This window comes from Thamnophis sirtalis, unplaced genomic scaffold (assembly GCF_051295495.1).
Source record: "Thamnophis sirtalis isolate CommonGarterSnake01/CBP01778 unplaced genomic scaffold, rThaSir2_p1.2 scaffold_4, whole genome shotgun sequence".
NCBI classification, from domain to species: Eukaryota; Metazoa; Chordata; class Lepidosauria; order Squamata; family Natricidae; genus Thamnophis; species Thamnophis sirtalis.
The window spans coordinates 114,493,938-114,506,839 of NW_028261384.1; the positions used below are offsets into that span (position 1 = coordinate 114,493,938).

The 12,902-nt window shown below is 38.1% G+C and overlaps 2 protein-coding genes across 2 annotated transcripts in view; one reads left to right on the plus strand and one right to left on the minus strand.

The window, feature by feature from the left end:
* The first annotated feature begins 1,877 nt into the window (after positions 1–1,877).
* On the plus strand, positions 1,878–11,206 carry GREP1 (glycine rich extracellular protein 1). Its single transcript, XM_087714662.1, has 9 exons — positions 1,878–1,881; positions 2,672–2,755; positions 3,268–3,348; positions 3,856–3,927; positions 5,179–5,232; positions 6,305–6,367; positions 7,175–7,258; positions 9,709–9,762; positions 10,762–11,206. Exons 1-9 carry the CDS (start codon positions 1,878–1,880, stop codon positions 10,785–10,787), a joined length of 522 nt encoding a protein of 173 aa, XP_087570788.1. The 3' UTR covers positions 10,788–11,206.
* Positions 11,207–11,581: 375 nt separating this feature from the next.
* PAQR4 (progestin and adipoQ receptor family member 4) overlaps positions 11,582–12,902 on the minus strand; it is a 39,394-nt gene continuing 38,073 nt past the window's right edge. The window contains exon 4 of the transcript XR_015696471.1: positions 11,582–12,900. The gene's annotated coding sequence lies outside the window, so the exon portion shown is untranslated. The remainder of the gene's footprint in view (positions 12,901–12,902) is intronic.

The window sequence follows — 12,902 nt, forward strand, 5'->3', positions numbered from 1 at the left end:
GGATCAAGTAATACACTAGTTTCCCATATTGTCTTGCAATTCTTGCAGTTGTAGTCCCAGCTTATCTAGAAAGCAAAAGGTAGGAATATCTCCCGTAATATTCAACTAAAAGATATGGCCTCCTGAACTGCTTTCTCTGTTCCAGGGAGATTTATAATTAGATGAATCAGCATTTTGCAAAAGAAAATGTGTGTCAATTTCCCACATTATGCTAAGCCATAATTCCTTTCAATCACGGTTTTTGAACAAGCCACACTGGGCTGTGCTATGTTGGAAGAAATGCCCTTATGGGTTCAGCTCCAAGTGGGGAAAAAGACACTGGAGACATGGAGGCTGCTTGGAAAGATGGTTTATTGGTGGATAGGACCACATGGCTTGAGTCCTGAACAGAAAAGGTGATCACATGCTTCAATTTTGGGTGAAGAAGAAGAAAGGAGAGGAAGGGGCTTGTTGGGCTTTTTATCATCTGTTCGGCCCCACCTCTCTGTTCCCTATTCCTGTGTAAGAAATGTATTCTGATTGGTTGTCAGACTCCCATGGGGCCATGCAGGGGCAACTCTGTAGGCTGTGTTTTGAATCCCAAGTTTGATTGAGTTCTCAGATGCCATGTGGTGAGTTGGGTAAAGGGCTAATACTATCATGCCTTAATCCCATCATCCTGGAGCTGAAGGGGAGAACTCTTTATTATGTAGAATAGACTGGTTTGGGCATCTTAATGGCCCATTGACAAAGGGGAATGGGCAGGAAGCTGCAGGGAGCTACTTTGTCTTTAAAACATGTTTCTCTCTTTGCACAACCAGAGAAATATAATATTTTGCCTCTTCAATATTTCCTAAGATATTTCATTTTTCTAGGAAAGTGATGGGTGCTAACTTCCTACGGCCATAAACCACTGATTCCAACTGTCTGTGGCTTTTACTTCAGACTAGGTGATTAACTATGATCCGCTATATACAATGCTAGCAGAGTGCAAATTATCTCCAAATCATCTTGACTATGGCTTAAAATGCTATGCAAATCCAGTCAGTCAATCTGTAAATTTTAATCAGGACTATGGGAATAGGCTTTTCCTGTCATTTCTTTATTGTGCCAATTTCTAGTCTGAAATTATCCCAGTGTTATGTAGACCAGGGATGTCAAACTTGATTTCATTGAGCGCTGCATCAGGATGGTGTTTGACCTTGGGGGACGTGGGCGTCGCTAGGGTGGGCATGGCCAGCTTGATGTCACTTGTGTCAGGGGCGCCTGTGGTGGTCAGAGTGCTCTGCCAATGAAAATGGGTTCCCAAGCTCAGTTTTTGGCTGTGATGGCCACCTACAACCTTCTGCCAATGAAAATGGAGGTCAAGAGGGCTACACACAGCCCTCCTGAGCTCCATTTTTGCTGGCAGAGGCACTATGGACCTGCCCTTTGCTATTTTCATAGCGGCCCCATGGCCCAGATCTAAGCACCCCATGGGCTGGATTCGGCCCCCAGGCCTTGAGTTTCATCCCATAATATAGACCCTATCTGTTTTATGAGGCATTGGGTAGCTCCAAAAGGAGAAATTTGGATCAGATAATGACATAAATTATGGTTCGTCACAAGCAGATGTTCAGACTGAATTTGGCATTTTTATCCACCTATCAAAAATCATTATTGAATTTTATGTATTTGAATTTTTTTAGAATCAAATACATAGTATTCTTATCGCATCACTACTGTGGTCTCAGGTTGAAACAAGCCTCCTTCCTTGTAGCTATATTGGCTTTAAAATGCAGAAGATCTTATTCCAGTTCTTTCACAACTAGCGCGGTATGATGGCTCAGCAATTAAGGTCCTGGGCTTAAATGAGCTGGAAAGCTGAGAGCCCAGGTTCGAGACCCAAGCGTCACATGATGGGTAACTCCCCGTCCCTGTCCCACGTCATATCAACCTAGCAGTTTGAAAGCATGCAAATGAGAGTAGATAAACAGGTACCACTTCGGTGGGAAGGTAACAGCGCTCTGTTGGCCACATGACATGGAAATGTCTTCAGACAGCATTGGCTCAATGGATTTGAAATGGAGATGAGCACCCACTCCCATATTCAGCAACAACCAGTGGAGTAAAATCTACAAGGACTCATTTATTGCTACTCTCACAACTAGTATTCCCACTTTCTCCTACCATTTACAACTGTGGATTTGGGGAATGAATGCTTTCTTCAGTTTGAAGAAAGTAGATTTAGGAAATATGCCTATTTGTACGAAATTAATCACACTCTATCCTGAATAATTGAATCAGTGCTGAGATGCAGGCTGTTCTGCAGACAGTAGCCTCACTTTTGTGCAAATTCAGGCCATGTGGTTTGTTTAAAGTCATGGTGATGCAGTGTTTACAATGCAGTACTGCAGGCTAATTCTGCTAGCAGTTTGGCAGTTCAAATCTCACCAGCTCAAGGTTGACTCACCCTTCCATCTTTCCGAGATCGATAAAATGAGGACCCAGATTGTTGGGGAAAATATGCTGACTCTGGAAACTGCTGAGAGATGGCTTATAAAGCACTGTGAAGCAGTGTAAGTGCTATTGCTATTAAATTCCAGGATGTTATGCAAATCCCCCCCCCAAATATGTTAATTGAACAAAGCATGATGATGTTGGCTTAAATGTGTCATGCAAACACAGTCTTTAGGTTTGTTTTTATTTACAGGTGCCCAGATTCCATATGGCAGTCAGTTAGGCGGTCCAGCTGCTGCTGCTGCTGCTGCTGCTGCTGCCTCAGCCAAGTATGGAGGTGAGTCTCCAACCTAAGACAGAATGAAGAGCAGTATTCCTCTGCCATTCACTGGCAACCGAACAAATCTTTGTGCAGCTTGACATTATCTAAGTGAACTTTGCCAAGTGATTAGTAAACTTTAAGTACCAAAGATATGACCTCAGAATGGTTGAGCAGAATTACATTGACTGTTGTTCTGATTTTACGAAGCCTTCTATCATGGCTTCTTCCAAAAACAATCATATTCTTTGAGAAAGGCAAAGAGAATTTTTTTGTGGAAGAGCCATATATCTCCTCAAAATTCTTTCTTAAATGTGATGTCCTTCCAAAGTACTGGACAGAAAGTCACTGTGGATGATGGAACTTCTGTTCTATTAGCAAAGTACCACATGGGGAAAGCTGTCGTGGAGCTTCATATCATTGGAGAGAGGGAAGGCCTGTTTCATTTATTTGGAACTAAAGGTGTAGTTGTGTGAGGGAAGGGATTGTCTCTGTCCCAGTTAATTTTCTGACTGCCATCTCTGTTACAGGTGCTGGGCAAAATCCATACAGAGGACAACCACAACAACCAGAAGCTACCGGCCTGGGAAATTATGGTGCTGGCAGATATGGTGTGTGTAAAGCAGAATCAATTGTAGTGGGATTACTAATACGCTATACAAGAATAGAAAAATAACATAGATTTAAATCTAATGCTAACTAACTCAAGGTTTAGCCTTTTTAAAGACCCCAATGTTTAAGATTTTTAGAAAGGTATTTTGCCTGTAAACAGATTAGAAAATTTGTAGGCAAAGAGGTTTCTTCTAGGTAACACTTTTAAGAAATTGAAATGATTGTCCATACATGACATATCCAAATATGTCATATTTGCGGGTAGAGTTATACTTTATCATCAGCATGGGGAAGAAATCCAACACATAAAGGTGAAAAGGATTATACCAATTGAATTCTTCTTTCTTCTTCAAAGAAAAAAAAAACTAATAGAGTGGCATTCCTAGAAGATGCATTAAAGAGTTGTCTTCCTAGAAAGCTGAAGTGAAGTTCAGGAGTAGATTGCCTGGTGCAGAACATTCATTTCTTTGTAAACCACATCTCTTGCACTGAATGTTTCCTTCTAGGAGACCCCAGCCAGCTGCCATATGGTGCTCAACCTGCTGGTCTTGGAGTAGATGGTAAAGCAGGACCATTTGGTAAGACTATTATGGAACATTTTTCTAGTTGTTTTGTGATTGTTTTACAGAGTTCTAAATTATCTTTGATGGATCTCCTTCGCCTTGGTATGCATTTTGTTTCAGAGGCCTGAATCAATTTACGGCTTAATGCTTTCAATATGGCATGGTGGGACATAACAATTTCCTTTTCTATACTGGTAAAATTCCCACAACACTGTCAAATTATCTACTAAGACTGTATTACTATTATTATTCACTTCCTTCCTAGTACTTATCTCTTTCCTAGTATCCATCTCTTTCCACCTATGACTATAACCATGTTGCTTGTATCTTTAAATTTTAAATTCTATTTGTTTTCTAGTATAATTTGACTGCTTATTAGTAACCTATGACACTGTTCTGTATCTTATGATTCTTGATGAATGTATTCTATTTTATTTTTCTTTTATGTACATTGAGAGCATATGCACCAAAGACAAATTCCTTGTGTATCCAATCACACTTGGCCAATAAAGAATTCTATACTATTCCATTCTATTGGTTAGTACAAGCGTGATCAGAGCCCCACTTAAATAGGAGCAATTTGTCCCTCAGGGCCTCCTTTTCTCACCTGCTGCGTGAAAAAAGAAGAAGAAAAAAACAGCATTTGGTTTCTTGTAATATCCCCAAAAGTTGGGAGACTGTGTTTCAGCCCTCTTCTCCTTACTTCCAGGATTGGGCTATATGGTTACTCCTTGCCAATATGGGCTTTGGAAGGAGGAAGCTCCTCTTCCCACTTAGAAAGATAATGCTGCAGGCCAAGTCTGCTATGTTTATTGATTTATTTCATTTATTTAGTTTGTCAAACATATAAAAGATAACAGGTATAAGTATAAACATAAATGTGAACACAGTAAATGGCTATGAATAAATGGAGGTAATAGGACAGAGATGATAGGCAAGCTAGTGCACCCCCTACCGACCTCTTGGGAATCGAATGAAGTCAATAGTAGACAGTCTAAGGTTAAAATTATGGGGGTTTAGGGATGAAACCACGAGCCAAGTAGTGCATTCCAGGCATTGACCACTCTGTTACTGAAGTCGTATTTTCTGCAATGGAGTTTGGAGCTGTTTACCTTGAATTTATTGTATTGCAAGAAACCTTTGTAAATCTGACACCAACCTCAAAATCCCTAGATTACATCTGGTGAGTCCTGTGTAATGTGAAAATTTCTTGTATCTGTGGAATTAAGAAATTCACTTTTCTGCTTTTTGGTCTCTTTCACCCAGGTGGGCCACAAGTAGGATATGAACCCCAGCCTGCCAAGGCGATAGGGTTGGATGGTAAGAAATTGAATCTTCTACAAGTTAGGATGGAAATAGGAATTTAGCAATAGTTTATTGTGAAAAGGCGAAACTATTCATTATTCATGTCTCCCTGAGAATCTCAAAGTGTGAGTGACCAAGTTATAAAACACTTAACATATGATTGACATAATAAAGGAGCACCAATTTTATTCCTGCATGTTTCTTTTTCTTTTCTTTCATGTCCCAGGGCAACATTCTCAAATTTCTGAGGAGCTGTTAGGCTAGCCTGTTAAAACAAGCCCAGAAACAGAGATTATTCTGCTTTAAATGAATGGTGTATTATACTAAGATAGGGTTCATTTATGTTTTCTTGAATAAACTGCAACCATCTAAGTTTAAATAAACTGCAATCACCTAAGTACACTGCTATAAATCTTGATTTGCAAACCAAAGTGGTTGAGTATATTAAGCCAGGGGGAATCCCTAGCTAACAGAATGTAACTTCTGGTTGCAGATGTGCAACTTTTGACATCACCTTTGTTAAAATACAATTTAAATGGCAAAAAGGCTAAGCTTAATGTGCCCATTTTCTTTCAAAAGAAATAAACTCTCCCACCCAAAAGAACTGCAAATCATCATTTCAACCATTCCACTCCAATGCAGATCTTGAAAATTAGAAATAAACAGATACACACAAATGATTGTATCTGCATAAAGCTTTCACTCTGCTCACAATTGTGTGATATCTTTAGACGACTAGTTGCTGTTGACAGAACAACTCAGAGAAGGCCAGTCTGTTCAGTATTCCTTAAGAGTTGTATTAGATATGGAAATATACTGTATTGCCTGAATTGGATACAGTTGATGAATAGTTCTCAGATTGCCAGCAGAGTTTCCCAGGAGACTAAAATATACTTTCATTTTAGATGCAAAACATAATTTCTGTATAGATGATTGAAGGTCATTATCAGTAAGTAGTGGTCAATACCAGTTTCTAGATTCCCATTCCAATGATCCAAATTTACAGGAGGGAAGCATAGTGACAGGGCATTTGATGTGATTTTCTATGTTGCACGTTTCTCCCTTTCTATTTCTCCATCCTTTGCAGGCAATGGAAATGGACTAGGATATTTGAACACTAGAGACCCTCAAGCTAATGGACTGGGGGCAGGTAAGGTTAAGTGTGAACCTTCACTCTACCCCCAGAAAAGACTCTTAAATCTTTATCCTGCTGCTAGTTATGTAATTAGCATTAGAATGTTCTGACAGTCCTAATCTTAATCTTCTCCCTTTGTCACATGATACTAGCTTTATCTCACCCTAGCACATGATTTAAGCAGTCTTGTGATTTTAACACTAACTCAGCTAAAGCCAACACAGAACCATGATGGGCAATGGGCATTTTCTGTAATATCCGCCCCCTTTTAGATGGGTGTATTTATTTGACCAGAACAGCTTTGATCAATGGATCCTGGAAAAAACCTTATATTTTAGGTGAGATGCTATTAGCTGCTCATTAGCCAATCAGCAAATATCCTCACTACTACCGGTATCAATAAGGGCATTTCAGTAGCCAGTCAGAGTGGTATTAAAAACCAAAATAGCACATCAGTATCTCATCAGGACATCGATATAAAAAGACCATTGGCTGAAGTAAGTTAAGGAGCTGTGGCGGTGCAGTAGTTAGAATGCAGCAGGCTAATTCTGCCGGCTGCCAGCTGCCTGCAGTTTGGCAATTTGAGTCTGACCAGCTCAAGATTGACTCAGCCTTCCATCCTTCTGAGGTTGGTAAAATGGGGACCCAGACTGTTGGGGGCAATAAGCTGGCTCTGTAAACTGCTTAAAGAGGGCTGGAAAACATTGTGATGCAGTATATAAATGGTATTGCTATCACCAGGGAGGAAAGGCTCATAGTACCATCAAAGATTATCTTGCCTCTTCCTTGTGCTTAAATTTTTCCTCTTCTTTTATCTGGCAGCTGGGTATGGTCCCCTTGCTGCAGGGCAAGCTCCAGGAGGATATCGCAGTCTGCCAGGCCCTGGACAGCCACTAGGAGGATACCGTAAGTGGCACCACAGTTCTGTTTTCCCATCTTTTTTACTTTTTTTGCTAATATCCTAAAACTTTAGGTTGGCCTAAAATAAAGAACTTCCAGAGTTTTAGAATGAGCAATTACTTTTCAAACTATGCGTCTGGGTAATTCTGGAGTCTTTCAATGTAAGTTCCTTAAGGACTGTATTCTTCAACATTTTTATATCTAACTGCTTCAAATGAAAGTAATCACCAAGCAATTTAGTAAAAATGAATTCATAATAATAAGATGGTATTAAACAAGGTATTTTTCTTTAAAAGTTTTAGTGTAATAAGAAAGGAAACTTCATGGTGATCAATAGGAATTCCCTTTGGAGAAAGCAAGTGTTTGTCACTTAAATAGAAGCATACTAAGTATTTACTCAGTGGTACTTCCTAATCTAGGGACTGTTATTGAGAAGGCTTGTTTTATATAGTTACCTTCAACATTTCGGAACCCTAAATTTATGGTCTAGTTTAAGGCACTAGGCTAGAAACCAGGAGATTGAGTTTTAATCTGTCTTGAGGGATGAAAGCCAGCTGGGTGATTTTGGGCCAGTCACTCTCTCTTAGCCCAACTCACTTCACAGGATTATGGTTGTAGGGAGTGTAGGAAGAAGGAGTATTGTGTACAGTATGTTCACCTCCATGAGTTATTTCTAAAGTAATAAAGATGGAATAATTAAACCCTACAGATTTAGACATAATAAATAAATCCTTCTATCCATCAGCACTCTGCAACCAGCTATATAGCCAATGAAACAGTAAAAACTAGAGCATCATACTCTTATTTGTAAAAACTAGAGCATCATACTCTTATTTGCCACTACCATTCCTTAAAAATGTGGGAACATAATTAGGAAATAATCAATTTACAAACACTTTCAAGTACAGCCCTAAACAGAACACTTCATGATTAGCTAATCTGGATGTCGTGGAAGCATGAATGATAGGACCCCAATCTGATAGTATTCAAGCTACCATTAAAAGCACTTCAAACATCTGTAACTGAGAAAGATTTGAAAATGTACTTGGCGTGTCATTGGGAGATCTATATGGCCAGAATTGAACCCTGTTTACATCTTGTGCGCTCCTAAATATGGACTGGACATCTCTGTAGACATCCTGGGCTTTTTTGGAAGGCAAATCCCGAAAGAACAGCTTTCTAAAGGAAGGTTCTCTTCCCTGAACATTTTCCTACTTCTATGCTGCCTTCTGATGATATAATTCCATCTTACAAGCAGTTTTAAATGTTTTAATTGCTATATGTATTCTTTTTTCTCCCTTTCAGATATTATTTTTAACTGAATGAAAATATGATTTCAAGAATCATGGTGACTTAGCCCTGCCCTTAGCACAGCAAAGCAACCATCTTAAACTCAGAATAGAATAGAATGCAGTGATTCACTTAAAAACTATAGCAAGATTGGTTGTAAAATGGAGCAAAACTCACTTTAAAACTGTCTTGCTTAGCAATGGAAATTTTGAGCTCAATTGTCGTCATAAGTCAAGGACTACCTGTGTAACGGAATATCCAGGCACTTCTAAGTAGCACTGTTTCCATTCTGCATTCCCAGAAAATTGCTTTGAAACTGGCTGTGCAAATTGCCTTCATAAATTCAGACTTTGGAATGCATGAGCCAAACAGGGCCCTGCCCCAATTTATTATGGGTCCTACATCATTTCTACTGCACTAAAACCCAGATTGTGATGGTGAGAAAATAGCACATCATTCCTCCAGCATCTGTTTCTATGGGTGCACATTGGTACAGATATATCTGTTGGGAAGGGAAATAATGCCTGCTAATATACAGCATGAACAAATCATTGAAGTTTACCTATGGGACAGAACAGGGTTATCAAACTCAAGGGGGGCGCATCTGTCCTGCGATGTGGTTGGATCTGGCCAGCAGGGCCATCCTGGTCTATCCAATGCGAAGAGGAAAGATTACCAATGTGGCTTCGGCCCAGTCTACCCAATACAAAGAGGAAACATGCCAGCAGTTTCAGGAGTGATGTAAAGCTGGCTATGCCCACCCAGTTGGCCATGCCCATCTCCCCCCCCCCAAGGTCAACCACAGCCCTGTGGCCCTCAATGAAATTGAGTTCGACACCTCTGGGATAGACGAAAGACCAGCCTGGAGCAACAAAATCCCTTCATCATTCCACACAAGAGAGAAGAAAGAAAAATGCTAGTATAGACTCACATCCCCATTCAATGTTTCCAGGACATGTTTATGCTATGATCGGATAGACATTGGGAAAATATGATTAAAATTATCTGGCTTCATCTTTTGGAGTGCTGCAGTTTGAACACAGTTATGAAACAGTCCATATTAAAGTTTACTAAACAATAAAGTTATTGCTTAGAATTACATAGCGAAATATTGTCAATCAAGAATATGATGTTAATTATTGGTGGGGTTTTTTCTTTTGGTTTAGGAGGGAAGGAATCAAAGTACGGAATGAATGGATACATGGGAAATGGCTATAGAGGTATGATTTAAGAAGATGAAATTCATATATCTCCTATTATGTTAATTTTCTGTTCACCTTCATACCCACAATCAGCCAAAACATACATTCTGTCCTCATTTTTAGGCATATATGTAAAATTAAAAGTTCCACACAATCATCAATAATTATATTTAAATCTTTGCTGGATTCCCAAGTCATAATGTAATTTATTTATCTTGTGGGTGAGCCCAACTATTGTGATTTGCAAAACATGTGTGAAGCTAGCTTGTGATCAACCAATTATGGTTAGAATCAGAGGTGGTATTCAGCCAGTTCTGACAGATTTTGGAGTGGAAATATGGAATAGTTCGGAGAACTGATAAATAGGCTGGCCTCGCCCCTGCTGCCTCCCAGCTGATCTTCTTTTGTTGCCCCAAACAGGAGAACAGAGTGGGAAAGCAGGTTAATGGGGTGGGAGGGAATGGGGATTTTGCAGTAACCTTCCCCCAGGAGTGGGGAGGGAGTTAGGATTTTGTAGTATCCTTCCCCTGCCACACCCAAAGCCATACCCACAAAGTCACACCACTCCCAGAAAGCGACGCCTACAGAACCCGTAGTAAATTTTTTTGAATCCCACCGTTTAAAACAAACCCTAACCGGTTTATTAAGTTAAACCAGTCACTGTCTTTCTTGAAGGCTCTGGGATTTCATCTTAGATGAAAAATATTAGGGATTGCTAACAGAAATCAGTTATATATTTCAGCATCATTTGAAGAAAATAATGACATATTATTGCCTGTTTAAAACAACTGTATTTGTGCTCTTGACTATTTTGGTTTATTTAAAAAACTGCACTGGGTTATGGGACTATATGAAAGGAAGTAATTGTGAATGTTGGGGAAGTTGCTTCCTAGTTAATTATGTGGGGAATAGGACAGACATTTCCAAAATCATCTCATGCTGTCCCGCATTTAATCTCTGTAAATGGCAATGCTGGAAAATAAAATAATGGCTGCCTTTGTCTTCACTTTTTCCTAGGTCGCTGCTCTTCTGGAAAATGCTGAAAGACAATACTGTTCTTCAGAACTTCCTACAGCAAGATCTGACATCTAGACAATCTTTGGTGCTACGTTTAAAGACCAACAACTGCATTCCCAATATAAATGGCTGTGTCTTTTTCCTTCTGTATGTTTTATTTTGTCATTAGAAATGTTTCATTTTTTTAAAAAAAGATTGAAAAACATTGCATGTTAGTTTTTAAAGCTTTGGTCAACAATATTTTCCAAGGACTAATACTATGTTTGTGACCATATTACACAAAGTTTGAGAAGCTAGAAACTGCTTTCCCCCACCCCCCCCAAGACATACCCTGTGAATTCCACAGATTAGGAGGCAATCTAGCGATGTTTTTCATCTAATTATGTGTCTGGAGGGCCAGACCCCAATGTCTTTTTACATAAGAATAAATCCACCATTCTCAATGTCTTCCATACTTATGGTATCCTTGTTTGCAAAAACAAACTTTGTATATTTGTGTGTTTGTTTGTTTTTTTTCAAAAATCCCACTGAATATCTTCCATTGCTGCAGTTTCCATAAAAACTAAGTATATTATGATTTTGATGCTTTTCTCATGCTAAAATTGATACTATGGAATCTAAAAATTGATTTAAAAAATAAGTTGAAAATATGGAAGAATTTTGGCATCTTCAGATCAATTATTGGATGATAAATCGTTATTTCTTAACTAAGGATATTATTTGCTTACATCATAATTTGAACCATTAACATTTTCAGCTTCAGAGATACTTAAATGATTAGAAAAGATGATTACATTTTATGAGATCAATAAGTCCATAATTAGTCTTTATACATAGTTTATTAATTAATCCTTTTGATATGCACATTTTAAAAAGGAATTGGAGACCCTTATTTTATCTAAACAATAGGAAACTGTCTTAACCTTTGTATCAAAAATGTCAATACGGTCAATCTAATTTACAGAATATTTACAGAAACATTTTATACTTTTTTACCCCACTGTATTTGTACAGAAGAGGAATAGATAATAAGTAATTTCATCATGGTAGAGATGAAATGCTTCATTAAAACAGGTTTTTCTAATGTTCTAAAATGTTTATAATCTGGGAATGTCATTATACATGAATTTATGGCTGAGACAGAATTTAATACTTTCATACAACTATATTCTTTTGATCAATATACCTATTATTGCCATATACACTTACCCACGCATACACACACATTCTTATAGTGTTATATATCAACTCAGTTTACTACTAGGCAGTCACCCCACACAAAAGGAAACATTTTGCAGACAATGGACAATTAACATAACAACTAAGATAATTCTGCAAAAGAACAATCTACAAAAATGCAATTTTGAAGTGTAATACCAGTAGTATAGTAAATGTTTTCAGCTGTGCTAATCCAGTAGGTTGTAAACTTTTAATGTTTTTCAAAAGTTTTAAAGGACTTTTTGCAGATTGTGCTTTATGATATCAAATACCTGTTGAGCAAGTTGGAGGATATTGTAAAATATTAGGATTGTTCTGAAATATCATTTCAGATTTTTTTTTCTGGATTATTGGTATAAGACAGAATCTTACTAGTTTAACTTCCCCAAAAAATATTCAGATCATGGTACAAAATCAAGCGATTTCTGAAAACCCCAAAATAGATAACAAAAAAGCATGTCTTAACTGCCTAATCTGGGACAAATGGTGTTTACATTATATCATATGGTATTATTATATACATTTATAACTTTTATACATCATATACATTATAACATTTATAAAGGCCTTATGTAGTGTTTCTGGATTGTTTCCAAACAACAAACCTGTGATGTGGATTGGGAAGAGACTGAGTGTGACTAGCCCAAAATCACCAGCTAGATCTTATGCTGATGAATTTGAGCTCATTCTTTTTAATGCAACATTTTAACAAGTACAGTAAAGTGGCTCTTTCAAACTTCCATAATTTGCAAACTATCTTAAAACTTAGTGTTTATATCCTTTGCTCTAACATACATTAATTTTTTATCAGATGTTTTTTTTCTTCCATTCAACGGTGTCTGATTCTCAGACTACTTGGAAATCTGCAGTTTTCTTGGCAAGGTTTTTCAGAAATGGTTTGCCTTTGCCTCCTTCCAAGGGCT